A 19207-nucleotide genomic window follows, 5' to 3' on the forward strand; every position below is an offset into this window, starting at 1 on the left:
GGTCAGGAGCCGCATCCGAGGCCGTATGCGCCCGGTCCAACACCGCAGGACACCCTCCCTCTAGCGCCCCGACCCGATCCGTACGCTCCCAACCTGTACGCCGCTGAGCCGGTCAAAAAACCGCCACGTCCGCATCGGTTCACGACATTCTACAAACCGCTCGGCGTGGCTCAGCACCCCATAACATCAAAGCCCGACGTGGAAGAGAACAAACCCCTTTACCCCTCGGTCCACCACCCAGCCAGACCCCACGCCTTCGACAGCGTGGAGCTGAACGAAATCCGAGACTGGCAGTTCCATGGCCTGCCCGCGTTCAAATACGGCCCCGCCGAGTCTGGCCGAGCCGCGAGCAGCGGCGGCGGCGGCGGCGGAGACGGCGGCCTGACAGTTCACTCGCCCTACGCCGACGCGCCGTCTGGACCGCGGCAGCCTAAGCTACCGGGCTACTTCCAGCGGTCTCCGAGCCTGTACCCCCGCCTCCCCGCGGGCGGTGCTGCCGCCAGGCACGAGGTCACGTACGGTGCCAGGACCGGCCGCCGGGGGGCGTTCCAGTGGGTCGCCGATTACCCGGTGGCCACGCGGGGCTAGAGCGCAGTGCCGCCGTTGAGGTCCGTCTGCTGGTGGACCGAAACCCTGGCTGCCTGTCCTCCCAGAGCGGGCGGGAAAACGCCAGGTTCAGAGTTGGTTCGAACGCGAGGACGAGTTCGGGCTTGAAATCAGAGGAGATGGTTGGTATCAGATCCGTGTACTTTGTTTCGCATGTTGAAGTCATACCATGTTTTGTTTTTGTTTAGTTGTTAGGTGCCTTGGAGCTCCATGCGATAGCTGATGGCGAGGGGACACGGGCGACAGAGTGGGATACCAAGGGATTTTGTGAGCTACGTTTCGGTTACGAATGTAATACATCCAGCCATATGAAGGGCATCGGGGTCTTAGAACCGTCCAAAAACATAATAAAATGCCTATGTGCGGATGTTTTGACGGTTTGTAGCCGGAGGAACGTGTCAGACGCTGGCACGCGCGGGTGCCGTCCCTCGACACGCAAGCCACCCCACTCGGCACGGGGCCGGCCCCGCTCGCGCCCAACGGTCGTGAAATCGGTCCATTACGAGCCCGATCGTGCTGCCGCCGCGGCTCGAGACTGCCATCAGCGCCGCTTCCGACCCGGCAGCCGCCTCCAGCGACCGCTTGAGCGGCAGCGCGTGCGTTCTGTGACGCTGCCGGCAGTGCAGCCGCGGGCGGCCTGCAGCGAGACGTCCGTGGAAAGTGTGAAGCCTCGACGGGCGCGCCGCGACGCCGGTGTGGACTCTCGGTTAGTCAAACAGCCCGGCGGAGCTGCTGTCAGCGGTGCGCCTGCTCAGCGGCTGCTTTCTCCCCGACAATACACGGAACTCGCAGCATTTGTCGGCAGGGCCTTTAATCAAACACCTTTTTAGCGTGGATGGCATTATTGCGCGACAACTGGAGTTGCCAAACACCCTGGGTGTTAAGCTCTTGGTAGTTTCACCGGCACCACCTGCCGATGGCGTCTCAGCACAGCGAAGGAAATCAGCCATTCATGGACCAGCGGCCAGAGTAGACCTCAACTGGACGGTGTCTATAGCGGTCGGCGAGATTACCCATTCTGCTGCCTTTCATCACAAGCTGAGAGCGTGACACTCATGCCGCCCAGGCATCAGTAAACACATCTTGACAAACGGCACCTGCGCACACCGGCGAGCGCTGCTTGACTCCTGACAGCATTTTCAGCCATCGCAGCACACATCCAGATTGCATCCATACCACGCAGTGCCATCATTGCCACCGTTGGGACATGACACTGAAACAGAAGCCATTTTGCCGCAAGGTTGTTGAGTCAAGTTTTCGCTTGAATTTTCTCCAGCGCAGTCCATTTCTCGACAACCATCAGCTCCCCAAGTCATCAAGCACCACTCCGAACAAAGCTGTATTGCACTCGCACATGCGCATCAGACGAGCCATGTTTGCTGGTCGCGGTGCGGGAGGGGGTCGGCCCGCCGGCCGGGCCGCCCTCCCTCAGCAGCCAGAGCACCCTCGTTGGGTCGGCCCACCGGCCGGGCCGCCCTCCCTCAGCACCCTCATTATCTCGACACGCGCGCCCACCAGCGGCCGGCACAAGAAGCAGGGACTAGCTCGGCGTAAGCTCCCAATCATCGCAGCCGTAGTGCTGTCTTTGGCAGGGAATCCACATCGACGTTACCCTGGCGGCCGGCACGTTAACTCTCGCCAGGCTGCGTGGTTTCGCCACGCGTGACATATTAGGTACATTATGGGCGGGGAGGCCTACTATGTGCGACGTATTTAGCTAATCATGAGCGGGCGGTCTACCACGTTCGACAACCTATGCACATTACGGGCGGGGAAGGGAGGGGTAGTTGGTTTGTTGATGGAAGGAAGGGAGGCTCGTCGATCGTCCAGGCCTGTAAGGCCATGTCCTGTGGCTGGACTAACAGGTTTGGAACACGGTGTCACGTTCAGTTTTGTTTTAAGCAATCTCCAGAGTTCTCCCTCATGCTCACAGCGTTGGGCCCGTCTTCTACGCAAGACACCCCGCCAATGATCTCCAAGATCATTCTTAGTCCTGCCACGACCTATCATGAACGTGGCCTTGTACTTGAAATCCAATTGCACAATTAATTCGGGCATAAGCCCATGCATGACTCAAGATCTTGACTTTCATGGTGTTTACATTAATGCCTTTCAGGCCAATGTTAATGCAAACTTCAGCAACTTGGGAGCAATAAGTGCCATCTCGTGGCAGAATTCGACAAGGTTATCAACTTAGCATAACAACTTTCAACACATAACACTGCAATGCCATGAGCTGAACGTCTGTCTTTTTATACAAATTTCGTGGCTGGATGCGAAGAGACATCCAACAACGAACTGCTTAGATGTTATGAACATACTCATGTTCTTCATATAGCCACCCAACATCTTCGGAGCATTCAGACCACGTTTGCGCCCGTACAGCCTGGCAGAATGAGACCACTTGCCGATGACACGAGATACCAATCAACTGAGGCTGATTCCCTCCCTGTTCTTGATCAGCACACACCACCCGCACTGGACAGGGGAAGGAGCCCCAAACCGACAAAGGTCAACACAAAACACGGGACTAGTTGCACTACAGGTGACTACACGACCATGCAGGAGCGGCGGTCCTGCCACGCCATCTCCACTCCAGGGAAAACGTCGGAAACGGGCGGGAGGGAAGCGGACCGGGCCGGCCGGCGCTCGGACTTGGACACGAGACGACTCGACAATGAGGCCTGCCATCCAGGAGCGCCTGAGCGAGCAGTCAGCTGATGTCCTGCACGCCAGGTGACGTCCCGCACGCCAGGTGACGTCCCGTACGTCATGTGACGTTCCGTACGCCAGGTGACGTCCAGCACGCCAGGTGACGTCCCGTACGCCAGGTGACGTCCCGTACGCCAGGTGACGTCCCGTACGCCAGGTGACGTCCCGTGCGGCAGGTGACGTCCCGTACGACAGGTGACGTCCCGTACGCCAGGTGACGTCCCGTACGCCAGATGACGTCCCGTATATCAGCCGACCTCAGCACATCAGGTGACATCCAGCGCATCGATGGATATCCAGCACATTAATGACGTTTGGTACATCAGCTCATGCGTGGTACATCATCTGACGTCGGGCCCAGGACCAGCTGACACTCCACGCTGCATCAGCTGACGTCCGGTACGCCAGCTGGCGCGCAGCACACCAGCTGACGTCCGACGCATGGTCAGCTGACGTCCGGCGCTGGATCAGCTGACGCGCGGCACATCAGCTGACATTGATCGCATGATCAGCTGACGCGTGGCGCAGGCTCAGCTGGCGTCGGACGCCGGTCAGGCGCCGCCCGGCACTAAATGAGTCGATATAAGACCAGATGAATTGGTCGCAGGACCGGTAGCAGGAGTACTGCTCGCCAGCTGTCGCCAGCTGACGACACAGGCTCTGATCGGCCAACATCCGGCTTGGATGAGATGATGGCAGACCCGATCTGAAAAGGGAGTGCGTCGTACAAATGCAGGAGCCGGACGCAAGACCGCTAAAAAGCAGACCATGTCTGACGCGCCCGGAAAATATTCGTTATCCTCCAGCACGTTGTGCGATTCATATTAGCAGTGATATCATCGCATCAGCGGCAACACTAGTGGTACCAACATAGTCCTACGGGAAACACCTCAAGGCGGTCTCATACATTTGAGAACGCTTCTACAAAAATGTCTGTACAGCATCGGAACACCAAATATAGCCGCTGTTGAGGGGTACTCGTTACCATCTACATCGGTTGTCATTAAACAGAACCACGCATTGGGAAGGCATCTCGAGCAAGATGCCAGTGTAATAGTAAATGATAAGAAGCGTTCAACATGCTGACAACGAACTGTCAACAATTCCCGCAACGGGCATGCATATACATGAAATGAGCCGCCATTAGCGCCATCGGAACAAGCAGCGACCCACGAGAACCAGAGGCCCCCAGCACCTCACCACCCTCCCGCCCTGGGCGGCCAGAGGACACCCGCCGGCGACGCCGACCGTACCGCGTCAGGGCACCCCTCTCAGTCCTTCTTCTTGGCGGCCTCCGGCTTGGCGTCAGGTCGGACCGGGTCGCCGGGCGCCGCCTTGCCGCCGGAGACGGCGCGCTGCAGGGAGTCCCACACGCCGCCCAGGAACACGGCGCAGAACAGGTTCTCAAACGGCACGAACGGGTCGTGGATGCCCAACAGCAGCGACGACAGCTGTGAACAGGCAGGGGGGGGGGGGGGGCAAGTCAGGCGGCGGCTGGTGCAGCGGTCGGTGGTGCACGTCACATGGCACCAGCAGCCATCACAGGGGGCAGCACAGGTCAGGCGGCGGCTGGTGCAGCAGACGGTGGTGGACGTCACACGGCACCAGTAGCCATCACAGGGGGCAGCACAGGTCAGGCGGCGGCTGGTGCAGCGGACGGTGGTGGACGTCACACGGCACCAGTAGCCATCACAGGGGGCAGCACGGGTCAGGCGGCGGCTGGTGCAGCACACGGTGGCGGACGTCACACGGCACCAGCAGCCATCACAGGGGGCAGCACAGGTCAGGCGGCCAGCGGATGGCGGCGGACGCCACCCGGCACCAGCCCCACTGGAGGCAGCACAGGTCAGGGGGCGGCTCCGGCCAGGGGTGCCACCATCCAGCAACAGATGGGACGGGGGCCCACAGGTCTGCTATATAGACCCGCTAGTTCAGAGGGTACATGTGGACGGGAGAGCGGAAGGAGGACGTATGGGGGCATATAGCGACAGAGGTCACATCCCATTTGTGGACAGAGAGCGTCACAAATCAGACGATAGGTGGAGCCAGGACTGCGGACCTCACCATAGGTCAGGTAGGTGCAGGCACAGGGCGGGAGAGGGAGGTTGTCTGCCGACAGAAGGCAGCCACAAGTCACACAACAGCCGTGCACAGAACGCCGCAGGTCTGACAGCTGATGGCACAAGGCAACAAAGCGGCCCTCATTTACATCACGCATGCATTGCAAAAGGATGAAATGAAGCGATGCGCGTGTGTGTACGGCACGAGGCAGGCACCGATGTATCTATGCACCGTTTCAGACATTTGTCGGCCCATCATCTCTTCTGGGAAGCTGGAAGTTCTCGCGCATTCCCAAACCCAAAGGCAAACGGTAATGTGCTAAGCTGTTATCGTTTCTGAACTAGAACATCGCGCAGATAGTCTTAACAAGCCAAACCTAAGCTGGCGCCCCATATTAAGCTTGCAGCTCCATGTAGTCACCGACCGTTACAGATAGACGTATGATATATATATATATATATATATATATATATATATATATATATATATATATATATATATATATATATATATATATGGTGCACTACTTCAGGCCTATGCGCCCAGGTAGACGCGTGATAGTGGAGGGCCTGACCTTGAAATAGACGAAGAAGATCGTGATGCCGAAGTAAACGAGGGCATGGGGCGCCGAGATGATATCCGTCTTCTTATCCAGCACGAATATGATGGCAGCGGCAATAGAGGCCTTCGTCGGGCTGCGGGCAGTCACAAGTCTTGATTATCCGCTACGGCGCGCTAAACCACGCCCGAGATAACAGCCAGGGCCCTATATCAGACAACAAACACGCCTGCGACAGCTCCGTCGTGTGGCGAAGCGGTGAGCAAGCGAAATAATAAGCTGTGCCCACGAGTCGCCCGACAATGCCGATAGCGCTGTGTGAACGGCTCGAACTCAGGAATGTAGAGCCGCCAACAGCCTACATTCACCGGCAATCGTTACGATTCGCTGGCCGGGAAGCTGACACATGTGGCCTCAAACTGAGATGTTCACACAACGTGGCCGGCCAGGCACAGCGGGACTCCTCCGTCGCCCCACTCGTTCAATGCCATGAACTCACAAGCTAGGACCCATGATTTCCATGGCGGTGGGGGTCCACACGCCCCGGAACAGGCGTTCCACGATCTTGACGAAGCCGCCGCCGTTGCCCTTGACAGTACCGACGACGACCATGATGAGATAGCTGTTGGGGAACAGCTTGGCGGCGTGGGTGATGCCGTCGTGCACCTTCTTACATCTGTACACCTGGGAATCCAGAGCAGGAGCACGTGCGGCAGGCCAGGGCGGACCGGACAATAGCATCCAGTAAAATCACGTACGTACAGTGCTGAGGAGAGAACGGCAAACAAATTGCGCTTGACATTGCGGCGGCGAGATCGACACACCAATGACGTCAGTCACACCGCTGTCTAGACAGTCGCATTCATTACTCTCACCTCTTTCATGGCGGACAGTACGACCTTGAACGGCAGGAACTTGACCACCTTGTACCCGATGTCAAATGGAGAGTAAAACACCACGTACCTGGAATGTACCGAGATGTATATATATATATATATATATATATATATATATATATATATATATATATATATATATAGCGCAACTAGCAATATAGCAAGCCGCGACAAAGAAACTAACGGATACGGGTCGAAGAGCAAATCACTTAGGTTGATATTGTGGCCCATTCACAAACCGCATCTAGCCAGTTCCGACCATAACACACAACTTAAAACACATCCACATAGACGAATAGTAACTGTGCAACGCATATTATTTGATGTTATCGCGCACTATGCCCATCTCCACGGACGCGTATGAAGGCTCCATCCAGTGTCCGTCACCGGCGCGTGCGAGAGCGGTGCTGCGAGAGGCGCACACTGACCAGACGGCCGTGGCCACCAGCAGCTGGTTGTTGTTCTTCACGGCGCCCAGCACCGGCTCGCCCAGCAGGAAGTTGGCCAGCAGCGCGCCGGCGAATATGGCGAACATGGACGACAGCCATGTGGCCAGCGGATGCTTCCGGGAGAACGCCTGCGAGCCTGCCGACGCGCCGGTTCCGAGTCATGCAAACATGCCAAGCATTTTTGGCGACGGAAATGCTCTGTTTTTCACTTGACTTCAGCGAAATGTCATGGGAAATTTAGCACAGACCACCCCGATGCATGCATGCTTACAGTCCACAGAAAAGTGTAATGGTGCTTCTTTTGTTCCTCTGTAAAGCTGGTTTCGTCGCCGATTTAGTTCGGTTGAATTACTAAGCATTAACCTTCTCTGTACTTCTCTGTCTGTCTTCCCGTGTGCAAACGCGGAAGCTCAATTCCCATACCAATACAACATGAACATTAATAAATTCCAGAGGGCATGCCCCAGCTGATGCCGGTGATGCTGCTGCTGCCGATGCTGATGCCAAACGGTACCACCCCATCTACGCAACAACACGCCCCGTCCAGTGCATCCGGAACATACGGCATGTGCCGTGGCTCCTTTCGGCGCACCGTCAAATGTCCACGCAGCAGCGCAGCGTCACCGTCAAAGATCTGTCCAATGGCACCCGCTGTTTGCCAGCGGAGCTAACCGTGCAAACTCCAGCCTCTGAGCTGTTCCCACTCCGTTGGTTGGCCCGCACGAGTCGACGGCGCTCGTGAGGCAGCCGCGCCGCCCGACGCGACACGCACCGCCGACGGCGTCACGAGCGACGAGACGCCGCGTCACGTCCCGTCACATACAGCGCAGCGCCGCCACGGCCGGAGCCGGACCGGCCAGCGCTGCCGTCAACCAGCGGCCAACATCACGTCCTCACGAGGACAGCGAGGCGTTGCTGGTCCGAAACGGGGCTCGCGAGCGGTTGCACTATCGGATCGTGTGTATATAACGGGACTGTCAGGGACCATCAGCGCATCGCGTGCGGCTGTTGGGACAGCGGCGGCGGCGGCGCCGGCCGGCGCTGACCGGGCCGGTATTTGGCCGCCGTCCAGCGCGACACGGCCGCCCCCAGGTGCCACCGGCGCGACCCGCCCCGGCCCGGCGCGTGAGCGGAGCCAGCCGCAGCCCGCGCCGGACCGTTGACACCATACAGCCGCACGCAGACCAACCGGCTGTCAACCGCTGTCAGGCAGGGGTGACTCGCTTGTTTCAAGAAAACAACACTTCGTTGCTCGTTGGGTTTTCCGCCCAGGACAGAGTGCAAACGGAATACAAAAAAGAGGAAGTTAGAAATGCAAGCCACAGCTGCAGCTCCCCCGCAGGCATTGCATCTCTTTTAAAAGCTTTTAGGGCATAGAGGCTGTCAAAAGCTGGGAATACAAACGCTTTCTTTCCCGACACATCCGGCACATACGTCTGTTTCGGGCGGATGCCAGGTATGCAGACGGTACGTTACTACGAGCAGCTACTCAGACCGCACCTCGGTCCCACTATCACGCCCATTCCGACGACCCCGAGGCTAATCAGGCGGCTGCGCCTGAGAGACGATAAGAGCATCGGGCCCCCGAGGCTCCTGCGCGCGTCAGTCCCGCTCCGCCTCCCTCAGCCGGTCTACCTCGAAGCCCGCCGCCGCCGCGAGCTCACGCCGCTGAGCAGCTGGTGGGTGGCGCCGACCGCGCGGCCGGCCACACCGCTCGGATGTTGGACAGGCGGCTGTCCATTCTGAACGCCTCGGGCACGGGCGCGAGGCGCTGGGTGTCAGTGGGCTGCGCACACACCTGGCGCCCCGTCAGCAGCTCTGACGGCGGACCCGGCGGCTCTGCAGGCAGCCGTGGCGAGCTCCGCGCCCCACTCGACGCCGCGCCGGCCGCTTCCGCGATGCAATGAGACGGGAACGCCCTGCTCGAGCGTGGAGCAGTGTAGCCCGCGACTGTCTCTGCACCTCCGCCGCTGTCTTATCGATCAAGGACTCCAGTCTCGTAGGTGCGGCGGCGGCGCCTCTGCACGACATCCGAGCCACAGTCCGGTCGAATCACTCGCCCAGCCGTCCCAGAGGGGGGGGGGGGGGGGGGATTCGGCAAGGGCACTGCAGACCCGCAGAGCGCAGCCCGGCCATGCCCAACACGGTCACTTGCGAGGCGACTCAGAACTAAATGCGGACAAATCACTATCCGTAAGGACCGGCGGCCAGCGCCGGGAGGGGCTGGTTACATACGACCGGCAAGAGGCGCCGCCTTAGCCAGCCAATCCGGCCCGAGGGCTGCACCCAGTTCGCTCGAGGGTGGAGGTCAGCACCCCCCCCCCCTTCCCCACTCCTCACTCTTCAGAACTGACGACCTCCAGAAGACGCACACATGCTGAAAACTTACAGATCCTGCCAGTATACTGGAGACCTCCAGATGCCGCACACATGCTGAAGACTTCCAGAACTTGCAAGCATACTGGAGGCCTCCAGAATCCGTATGCATGCTGAAAACTTCCAGAACTTGTATGAATGCTAGAAGCCTCAGAAGACCGCGAGCTTGCCGCATACCTCCAAAAACCGCATGCATGTTGAAAACCTCGACCAGGAATTCCGACGCCTCTACAGCCGCCTCTTATCGTGTTTCAGATGCTTCATGTTCTCCCCGCTTTACATCTTGCAAAGGATTGAGGACCAGGTTTGAGATGAGTAGCGCTTAGCTGCCACCCAACACTGAACAAATGTATACAACCACGTCGGCTGTTCGTAGTCGCAATCATAACCCAAGCCACGCCTTTATTTAAAATACGTAGTAAGCTACACATCGCTCTTGCTTTTCAAATCGATTTCAATTGTGACAACAGTCTAACGTAACTGGCTTGAAGATCAATAACGGATCCTGTACCCTTGGTCGTGGCCAGAAACACTCATCGAAGCGCCTCTGTCCTATCGCACGATAACTGGCTCATGTCTAATCTGCCGGGATGGCCAGACACATCATTGTCACGTCAGTCAGGACACTTTCAGAGCCGCACAAATTGTGGAACCCTTGTCACCTTGCATTCGAAGCCAGCAATTCTCATAACGGGAACACACTGTTTCACACATTTTACATATTCGCATACATTTACAGCACCCAACTACCGCACATCTACCAATAAAGACCGTTCCTCGCCTCATTTTGGGGGTCCGGCTTGACCCAGATTCCGCTTGGAAGCGACTCAGCACGTTCTAGCTGCACCTCCACGTGTCTGGTGTGACGATGGGGCACGGGGAGTGCCCGAGGCGCCCGGTATCTCACCTGTCACGTGGCCAGGTGATGCCTGCGGCGTCAGCTGACCGCAGCCCGCCACAGGGTCACGGTCTGAGGAAAGGCAGGACGAAGGAGAGGCATCTCCGGTCACAGAGGCGGTCGGATCTTCCACGAAGACGGCAAACTGGCGTACGTTGACAATTGAATGGATGCAGCGCTTCCCCTCCTGTTACGCAGACAGTCTTCAGTGGCATTACGATGCTTCCAATCGGCAATCTCCGCCGACATTAGGTTTCGTCAGGTTACCTGGCACCGACACCTTCGACGGTTTGGCTGGTTCGCGGGACGTGCCGATTTCAGAGTTAAGACCGGGTCTTAAAATTTTGTGAGTCCATGGCAGGCCTGGGGTTTACGAAGGCTGCGGGGCCTCGTGACAGCTCTAAGCGCCCATGGCGACCGGAAATCTCTGATTTTTGGGGGCCACCAACCTTGGTATTTGGGCCCAATTCATGTAACCCCGCTGCTCTTATGATGAAGTCATGACTACAACCACAATCAAGAGTACGTTTACTCACAATGGAACTTTAAGACCCAAAATAAGAGGATGAATGGATTCATGGAGTGGAACTTTCATGAAGTCGGCGCGAGGCACACACTGCTGGTGTTGTCGACGTTACGCTATTGTTGTAACACATACCTGGCAAGGTATCGCGAAAGAACTCTACATTTTTGAGGCCTTACTCCACGTGATGGTAGATTTTACTATTACGCCTATGAAATGACGATTCATGAAGAGACTAGCCTCAGGAAGTCCAAAAATACTTGCGGAGCCCAAATACATCTTTAGGAAAGCGCCAATTATGAGGAAAAACAATCCATCGTCTGCCTCGACCTAAGGGAGGGATGCCCGGCGGATTCGGCGGAGCTCGTGCCCTGATTCGGCGGAGCTCGTGTCGCAACCTTGCCCGCCACAGGGCGGTCCTCCGTGACGTCACAGATGTGCAGTGAAATGTCGCGTCAGGACCGGATTTTTAGTTTCAACAAGAATGACGAGGGTTTACATCATCATCGTCAGCCTCGGGAAAGGAAAGTCTACGGCCGGGCACGACACAGCTACGATCTGATACAAGGCGCCGGCGGGGGGAGGGAGGGGGGGAGGGAGGAGGGGAAGGAGGAGGAGGCAGTGGCAGTCCAGTCCGGGGCACGAGGGATCTCGGTCTGGCTCGGCCCGGTTACTGGTCGGGTCGCGGCTCGGCGCGGTTACTGGTCGGGTCGCGGCTTGGCGCGGTTACTGGTCGGGTTGCGGCTCGGACCGGTTACTGGTCGGGTCACGGCTCGGCCCGGTTACTGGTCGGGTCGCGGCTCGGCCCGGTTACTGGTCGGGTCGCGGCTCGGCCCGGTTACTGGTCGGGTCGCGGCTGGGCGCGGTTACTGGTCGGGTCACGGCTCGGCCCGGTTACTGGTCGGGTCGCGGCTCGGCCCGGTTACTGGTCGGGTCGCGGCTCGGCCCGGTTACTGGTCGGGTCGCGGCTTGGCGCGGTTACTGGTCGGGTTGCGGCTCGGACCGGTTACTGGTCGGGTCACGGCTCGGCCCGGTTACTGGTCGGGTCGCGGCTCGGCCCGGTTACTGGTCGGGTCGCGGCTCGGCCCGGTTACTGGTCGGGTCGCGGCTTGGCGCGGTTACTGGTCGGGTCGCGGCTCGGCCCGGTTACTGGTCGGGTCGCGGCTTGGCGCGGTTACTGGTCGGGTTGTGGCTCGGACCGGTTACTGGTCGGGTCGCGGCTTGGCGCGGTTACTGGTCGGGTTGCGGCTCGGCCCGGTTACTGGTCGGGTCGCGGCTCGGCCCGGTTACTGGTCGGGTCGCGGCTCGGACCGGTTACTGGTCGGGTTGCGGCTCGGCCCGGTTACTGGTCGGGTCGCGGCTCGGCCCGGTTACTGGTCGGGTTGCGGCTCGGACCGGTTACTGGTCGGGTTGCGGCTCGGACCGGTTACTGGTCGGGTCGCGGCTTGGCGCGGTTACTGGTCGGGTCACGGCTCGGCCCGGTTACTGGTCGGGTCGCGGCTCGGCGCGGTTACTGGTCGGGTTGCGGCCCGGCGCAGCGCGGCACGCGGCCGGCTGGCGGCGGCCCGGAGCCGTCGGCGGCGCGCCCCCGCCCCAGGCCAAGAATACCCGGCGTCGCCGCTGGGCAAATATAGCAGGCCGGCGGGCGGGGGCGCGGCTGGCGGCCGCAGACGGGGACGCCGGCCGCCCGGCGGACACTCGTCACACCCAGACGGCTCCAGAGACAGCGCAGATACAGCAGCACACGGGCACCCAAACCACACCCAACAAAGCAGGCAGTGCACCTCACCCGAAGCGTGCATTTATTAACTGAATTTGCCCGGTTGATGGCAGCTACCTGATTGATACGTCGCGTCAACAACAAACTCAGCATGCGATTGGAAAGTTGTTCATCCAAATAATTTGGAACAGCCGGCTGGCGGTATCTTACGAACCTGACAAAAGATCTGCCATGAACGGGGCACAAGGCTGAAATGCAGCCTGGTTCATTAACCCAAATGCGTTTAACCTTGTCGATGCTGGCGTTTGTTATCTGCTCTGCTTTGGATCCCTATTTCGTGCAATAATACGACATACGCGCCCCACTTATACGTAAGATCTAGCAGTGTTTAACATCGGATGACATGTGATGTGACAGGTGAGTGTTGTTAAGATAGGTGACATGTTCAAGCCAGATTTTCCGAAATATTTCATAATCTTTCAGACGTGTCAACACAGGGATATTGGGTGAACCACGATAACCTTTAGGCAATTGAAGCTTAAGTGTTTTCAGAATTCAGCGAAAATTATTTGTAGATGGCTGAGAGCCGCCACGTGTTAATGTAGTGTTAACGTATTATCTATGCCAACGATGACGTAGTGTCCACATGCAACTGACACATTTGCGTGAAGACACCTGTTTTTTTGGCTTTTTCCACAACGCATGCACCATTTTGATTGCTGCTGCGTTACTCTGATTACTGTATTCGACTATTTTGATGGCTTGATTGCAGTGACACAGTGGCAGTGGTGACGTCAATACCATATCTGCCCGCAGAATGTTGTCAGCTGCGAACGCTCCATGAATTTCAAAAGACCTTCAAATTCATGTAGAAAAAAAACAATTGAGAGATCCTTTCCATTTCTGTGCATACAGCTCTCACATACTCGACCAGTAACCGGGCACCACGGGAGGTCATCTGTCGACCGTGCCCGTCTGAGCGGTCCCCGGAGTTAGCCCCTGAACGGTCCCCTCCCCACATCATCTCCTGAACGGTCCCCTACGTCATCTCCTGAACAGTTCCCTACGTCATCTCCTGAACGGTCCCCTACGTCATCTCCTGAACGGCCCCCCGCGTCATCTCCTGAACGGCCCCCTACGTCATCTCCTGAACGGTTCCCCACATCATCTCCTGAACGGCCCCCCGTTATGCTCACGATCACGTCGTCTTGCGCGATAAATCGAGGTTCAAAACCGGCTCTGGACCAGCGAGCTGTGAAATGTCAAGAGGCAGCCGCGCAACGTCTCTGCCCAAAGTATTGCCAGCGAGTAAAGCAAGCACCATTATAGCAGCAGTTTCCCGTTCCGTGTGCCACGTGTCATGTACACATACGGGTCACGGATGGAGCTGCTCGGTTTTCGACCGTTTGATGCATTCCATATGGCTATTCGCTGACCAGAACAGATACGAACATAAACCACAAGCTGTGGCTTACAGTAGTGCTCCATAAACAAACGAACCCGCGGCTGACTTAACTCTTTCCGACCCACGGCTGCGCCGCCAATAGGCAGTATGTCAGCACGGCGACGCTTCGAGACTCGCTCCCCAGCACAAGTCACCGTCGCCAGACAACGGTGATTTTCACCCGGTAAATGGCAGCATGTTGGAATCTACTTAAGTCAGCCCATATCACGGACCAGAGCAGACCACGTTAACGTTTTTGATGACCGTCGTTAGGAGTCGCCAAAAGGCCAGACATTTTCTGTGGACACTGGCCACAGCGACCTCTTTCATAGCCCAGTCGGCTTACGCTCCAGCGTAGTATATTTGAGATCTTCTTGAGAGGGGAAGCCATTGACCCCCGCACGGCCGATAACTGACGCACCTCGGGAGTGGTCTGTTTTAAAATGACGGAACGATTTCCAGACAGAACACTCATCTAAACCGAGCAGCTGGCTGTGCGTGTTTATCTCCCTGTTTGTTGGGATGGCCAGGGTTACCCTGGTTATCATCAATATGCAAAGAATTCCTGACGTGGATCTATAAATGTACCGCTGGTTTGGCAGCGCTGCAGCGCCGGCCGTCGACGTCTGTGCTCATTTTCAGGCCGAGCGGGCAGCGTCTTCGAGGTAGGCAAATTTCACCTTTTCCAAGTTCATCGAATGAAGAAGGCCATATTTTGATCACACTGAAAGGCGGCAGGAAATCACGTCTGATCAAACAACGTGCGTGGAAATAATCTGAAGTTTACACAGCGCATAATGCACAGAAATTCGCCTTTTGGTGTCATTTAGCATGAGACGCTTCGCTGGTTGACACTCATACTGCTACCACACGTTTTAGGACGAATATTTCAAGAAGCAGACGACTCATTTTGCATGAGTTGGTGCGGAGGGGATGGGAGGTGAGGGGAGGGGCAGTGACAAATGAAGAAACCTATCCCCAAAATTCGTCAGCAAACGCGTTTCTCCCCAGACGTGGCCACTTCCATCAAACAGTTCGGTGAGGAGCCAAACGCAAACTGGGTAGGAAACTACAACCCGTCAAAAGCCCATGTTTTGCTTGCTGCGGGCCGGACCAGGGAATGGTGAATGGATCTGAAGCAATTCTGTGCGTTGGAACGGTCACACTTCTTGTCTGGTTATCTTTGCTTTCGTCCGCCATCGTTTTTTCCTAAGGGAAGGGATGGATGGTCTTCGAGCCCCGCAGACGCCGTTTGAACGCACTGGCATGCCCGAGCTGCTACTAACCGGCGTATGCTGTGCCACGAATTTGTATGGTAAAGCGCAGAGCGCACGCCCACCCGGTCTCTAGCGAACGCCCTGAGAAGCGCGCTCCCGACGTACACGGTATGACAGGGGAGCAGCTGGCTGGCCCCTGGCTATCACCGGCATCGCCTCTTCAGCAGAGAGAGTCGGCGAAATTTGTGTCGATGAACACATCACCGGTATCACCTAAAGCATTCTGTGCACAAAATGGTCAGAAGTGATAGGGCTGGTGGATGACCTCGGCATAGTTCGCCTTGTCATATGGGCTCCAGTGGTAGAGGCGAGTGTTCGTAATCAAAACCAGTTTACAAACGCGACCTTGCACGTTTTCCTGTAACACTGTGCCCAGGGTGATGCAGGAGAGTATTAAACTGCCTATATGATTTGCAGGTAGAGGGGGGTAGCACATTCAGCAATACTGTGTGCTTCAAACTGAGTTGTATCTGCTTTAGTTGCCAGGACATGACAGAAAACATCAGTAACTGAAGTGTGCATGGTTTGTCATTGACATTGAGCACACACTGATCTAATACTGTATATGTCCACTGATGCACATACATCCCCACTATCATAGCCTGTTTTTCCCCAGTCAAATGGTACTGATCCTGATTTGCTATGGTCATAGCCTATCAAGATGTAAGCCTGTTTGTCCCTCCCGTGCTTATCTTTTGTAACTTCTGTTAATCCATTTCTTTTACCCATTGATGCAGATGAAAAATATGACCAAACACCTTGAAGGTGTCCTAAAAACATTGTAGCATAACAAATAAATAATGGTGCTTCTTGTGACTGAGCCAGAGGTGTTATGAACACAGAGGTGAATGTCATTAGGGCTTCAATTTGCTATGGTCAGAGGTATCAACAAGAAAAACATCATTGCCATAATGTCAGATAGTGGTTTTTAACCATTAATGCCTAAACCCACATAGCTTAACATTTTTGGAAATGCTTCAATTACCTTCCAGCCCCTTGGTATCTCATATTTGTATCAATTGCTCAAGGCAGTTGGCTTTAAACTTATTTATGGGTATTGTGTTAGAAAGATTATGCTAAACTCCATTCTAGTCATTGCAAGTCATGATTACTTGATATATTGCATTTACATGCTGAAGTAATTCACAGAAAATGTTTGATGTTATATCTATGATGCCTAATAAGTTTGGGCATACTTAAAACAGTATGCTGAAACTGGCATTGTAAGAATACAAGATTTTCAAATTTGATAATTCTTAAACATTCTAAACTTTTACTCTGGGAGGGAATGGCTGGAAGTATAATCCAGAGAAATACTTCTGAACAAATGTATGGGTATATGTCTTTAACCAAGGGAAAATTTAGCAGCTTTGAGAACATAAGGGCATACACAAACATACCCATCCAAATTATTCATGATAAACAGTCTGACATTGGAAAAAGCAGCATTACCTTCAGCAGCTCTGGTAGGCAAAAACAAGCACAGAGAATGAAGGGGTTGGAGACACTGATCTCTTATTCAATGGTATGGGTAAAGTAACCCACTGCTGAGTTCTGTAGGGCTGGGAACTCCTCCACAGTCCTCTTGTGGCCAAGTCTATGGTCAGCCATAAGCTAAAATATGATAAGCATGTAATAAAGATCATTCATGGCTTTGACCCAGAAAACCTGTGCCTACATTTAACCTTTGTTCATCTCCTGTTTTAGCAAAGCTCAGTTTACCCACAGAATCTCAAACAACTAGAAGCATTAATTTTTGCAACAGTTTATTGCGCTCTTCCAGACGAGCTGGGGAATTCCAATTCCACATAGCATGGTGTCTATTTATCCCTCTAGCGCTTGGTACCAGCCATCTGAAATAGTTACCTAAGACTATCCCAAACATGAATGAGCCATTTAACACAAAATTTTCATGGCAACTTACCTGCACCAATATCTTCTCGCACATAAAAGCAAGTAATGGCACAGTGAGCAATATCAAAGTATGGAAATGGATTAAGCTTCGTCACTTGGTTCGCCAGGTCCAAGAACGCCTCCGGATCCATATCGAAATTCACTGACTAAAGGTACAGTATGGAAATAAAGTACCTGCCGACTGGGCTCTACCAATCACAGGTCAAAACACGGACAGAATTACCACCGCCACAGCACTCCCGCGCCTCCTCACATGCACACGATCGACGTCAAACCGGCGACTTTGCTTCGCACCCCGCAAGCAAGCAGACGTACTTCTTGGCGCTTCCAAATTCTGGGATTGACTCGGAAAATTTTAGTATAATATTATGGTAAACATTTTACGGCCCGTTCAACGTAGCCCAGCAACTTTATTGGAACCAATGAGAGCTCAGTATGCTTCCACAACATTCAGTTTTGGGATTAGAGCCCTTTTCACCAGACATGATCATTTCAGGGCTGTGGGACGAAGGAAAATGGTTGACGATGGGGTAGACGTGCATGCCCCTGGGGGGCCAACTGCCAAGCTTTAACCCGCGTATGTTCGGGTACCCGGTCGGGGTCCCCCTTCCCACGGGGGCTCTCGGCCCACTCGTGGCTGACGCATGTAGCCTGCCCCGAACAAGAGGGGTGTCGCGAGGACGCAGGATGAAGCAAGATTGAGGATGAAAAGGACGGATGCCACACCATTCATCTGCAGTGGCTAGCTGTTCCTATGGATATGCGGCGGAGGTGTCATCTCTTAATTTCCATTCAGTCTAGAAGGGAAGGCTCAATTTGGAAAAGGATGGTCAAAGTCGAGAAAATAAGTTCTTTTTGGATTGTGAGAGCAGGTTCTAGTTATGTTTAACTGCTCAGCACGCTTACAGGTTTTGAGAAACTGCACTTCTGCTCTGGCGTGGATCAGTAGTTGATATTTACTCACTTCGTATCCAGTTTGCTTCATGCTAACCGTGAACCAGTACCGTTGGCCACATTCTGCATGTTTGTAGGCTCAGGGGCGATCTATCCCGGAGTTTTTTTTTGGCGGGGGGGGGGGGGGGGGGGACGGGCAGCCGTTCGTCGCCAGCTGGCTGGTGTGGGATCCGAGGTCTAGTGCATGGTGCCTCTCGCGAGTACCTAGTAGGAACACCATTCAAAACAACAAAAAAAAAAACACCGAAATGCTTTTGAATCTTAAACAGAAGTTAAAACAAAACAGTTAAAACAGTTAAATTTAAACAGACCGTAAGTAGACGAAACTTTTATGAAGTTCTGGAAATGTTTTTGGGGGGGCTCAAAACAAACTCAGAGGTTTTAGGGGGGGGGGCATGGCCTCCACCCCCAGGATCCGCCTATGTGTGGGCTTCCACATTAGCAGGAAGTGCAGCACTTGTGCTAGTAAAGCTTAGAATTATCACGGCCAAGGTCACAATCAAGGCCAATAATCTATGGCAACATCATGACCTTATAAATCATTTGCCCGATTTCTTTTGCATCCAGCCGTCAGGAGCTTTCAACATGTGGATGGCTTGAATGTTTTGAACAGGCAAACTGACAAGTGTTCCGAATATCGAACGGAGCAGGTCTACATATGGTATTAAGTCTATAGATTATACTGGATTCCTAGCTGTATTTTGGATATGGTACTTCTTGACGGTAGGAGTAATGACGCAAATATATCGATACCGGCGCACTTGAGCCGCTGCTTTAGGCGCGTGGTTCTGTTATATGGCCTTGAGGTTGGCGAGCGA

The 19207-nt window shown here is 55.0% G+C and overlaps 1 protein-coding gene across 1 annotated transcript; it reads right to left on the bottom strand.

Annotated features, from left to right (window-relative positions):
- Positions 1 to 1927: 1927 nt before the first annotated feature.
- Positions 1928 to 17635, bottom strand: LOC119112190 (trimeric intracellular cation channel type 1B.1). Its single transcript, XM_037236264.1, has 7 exons — positions 17446 to 17635; positions 7263 to 7419; positions 6814 to 6901; positions 6438 to 6622; positions 5954 to 6074; positions 4572 to 4769; positions 1928 to 4024 (listed from the first exon to the last, which is right to left on the bottom strand). The coding sequence occupies exons 1-6, from the start codon at positions 17564 to 17566 to the stop codon at positions 4590 to 4592; spliced, it is 852 nt and encodes a 283-aa protein (XP_037092159.1). The 5' UTR covers positions 17567 to 17635; the 3' UTR covers positions 1928 to 4024; positions 4572 to 4589.
- Positions 17636 to 19207: the final 1572 nt, after the last annotated feature.

This window comes from Pollicipes pollicipes, unplaced genomic scaffold (assembly GCF_011947565.3).
Source record: "Pollicipes pollicipes isolate AB1234 unplaced genomic scaffold, Ppol_2.1 Scaffold_7261;HRSCAF=8764_pilon_pilon_pilon, whole genome shotgun sequence".
NCBI lineage: Eukaryota > Metazoa > Arthropoda > Thecostraca > Pollicipedomorpha > Pollicipedidae > Pollicipes > Pollicipes pollicipes.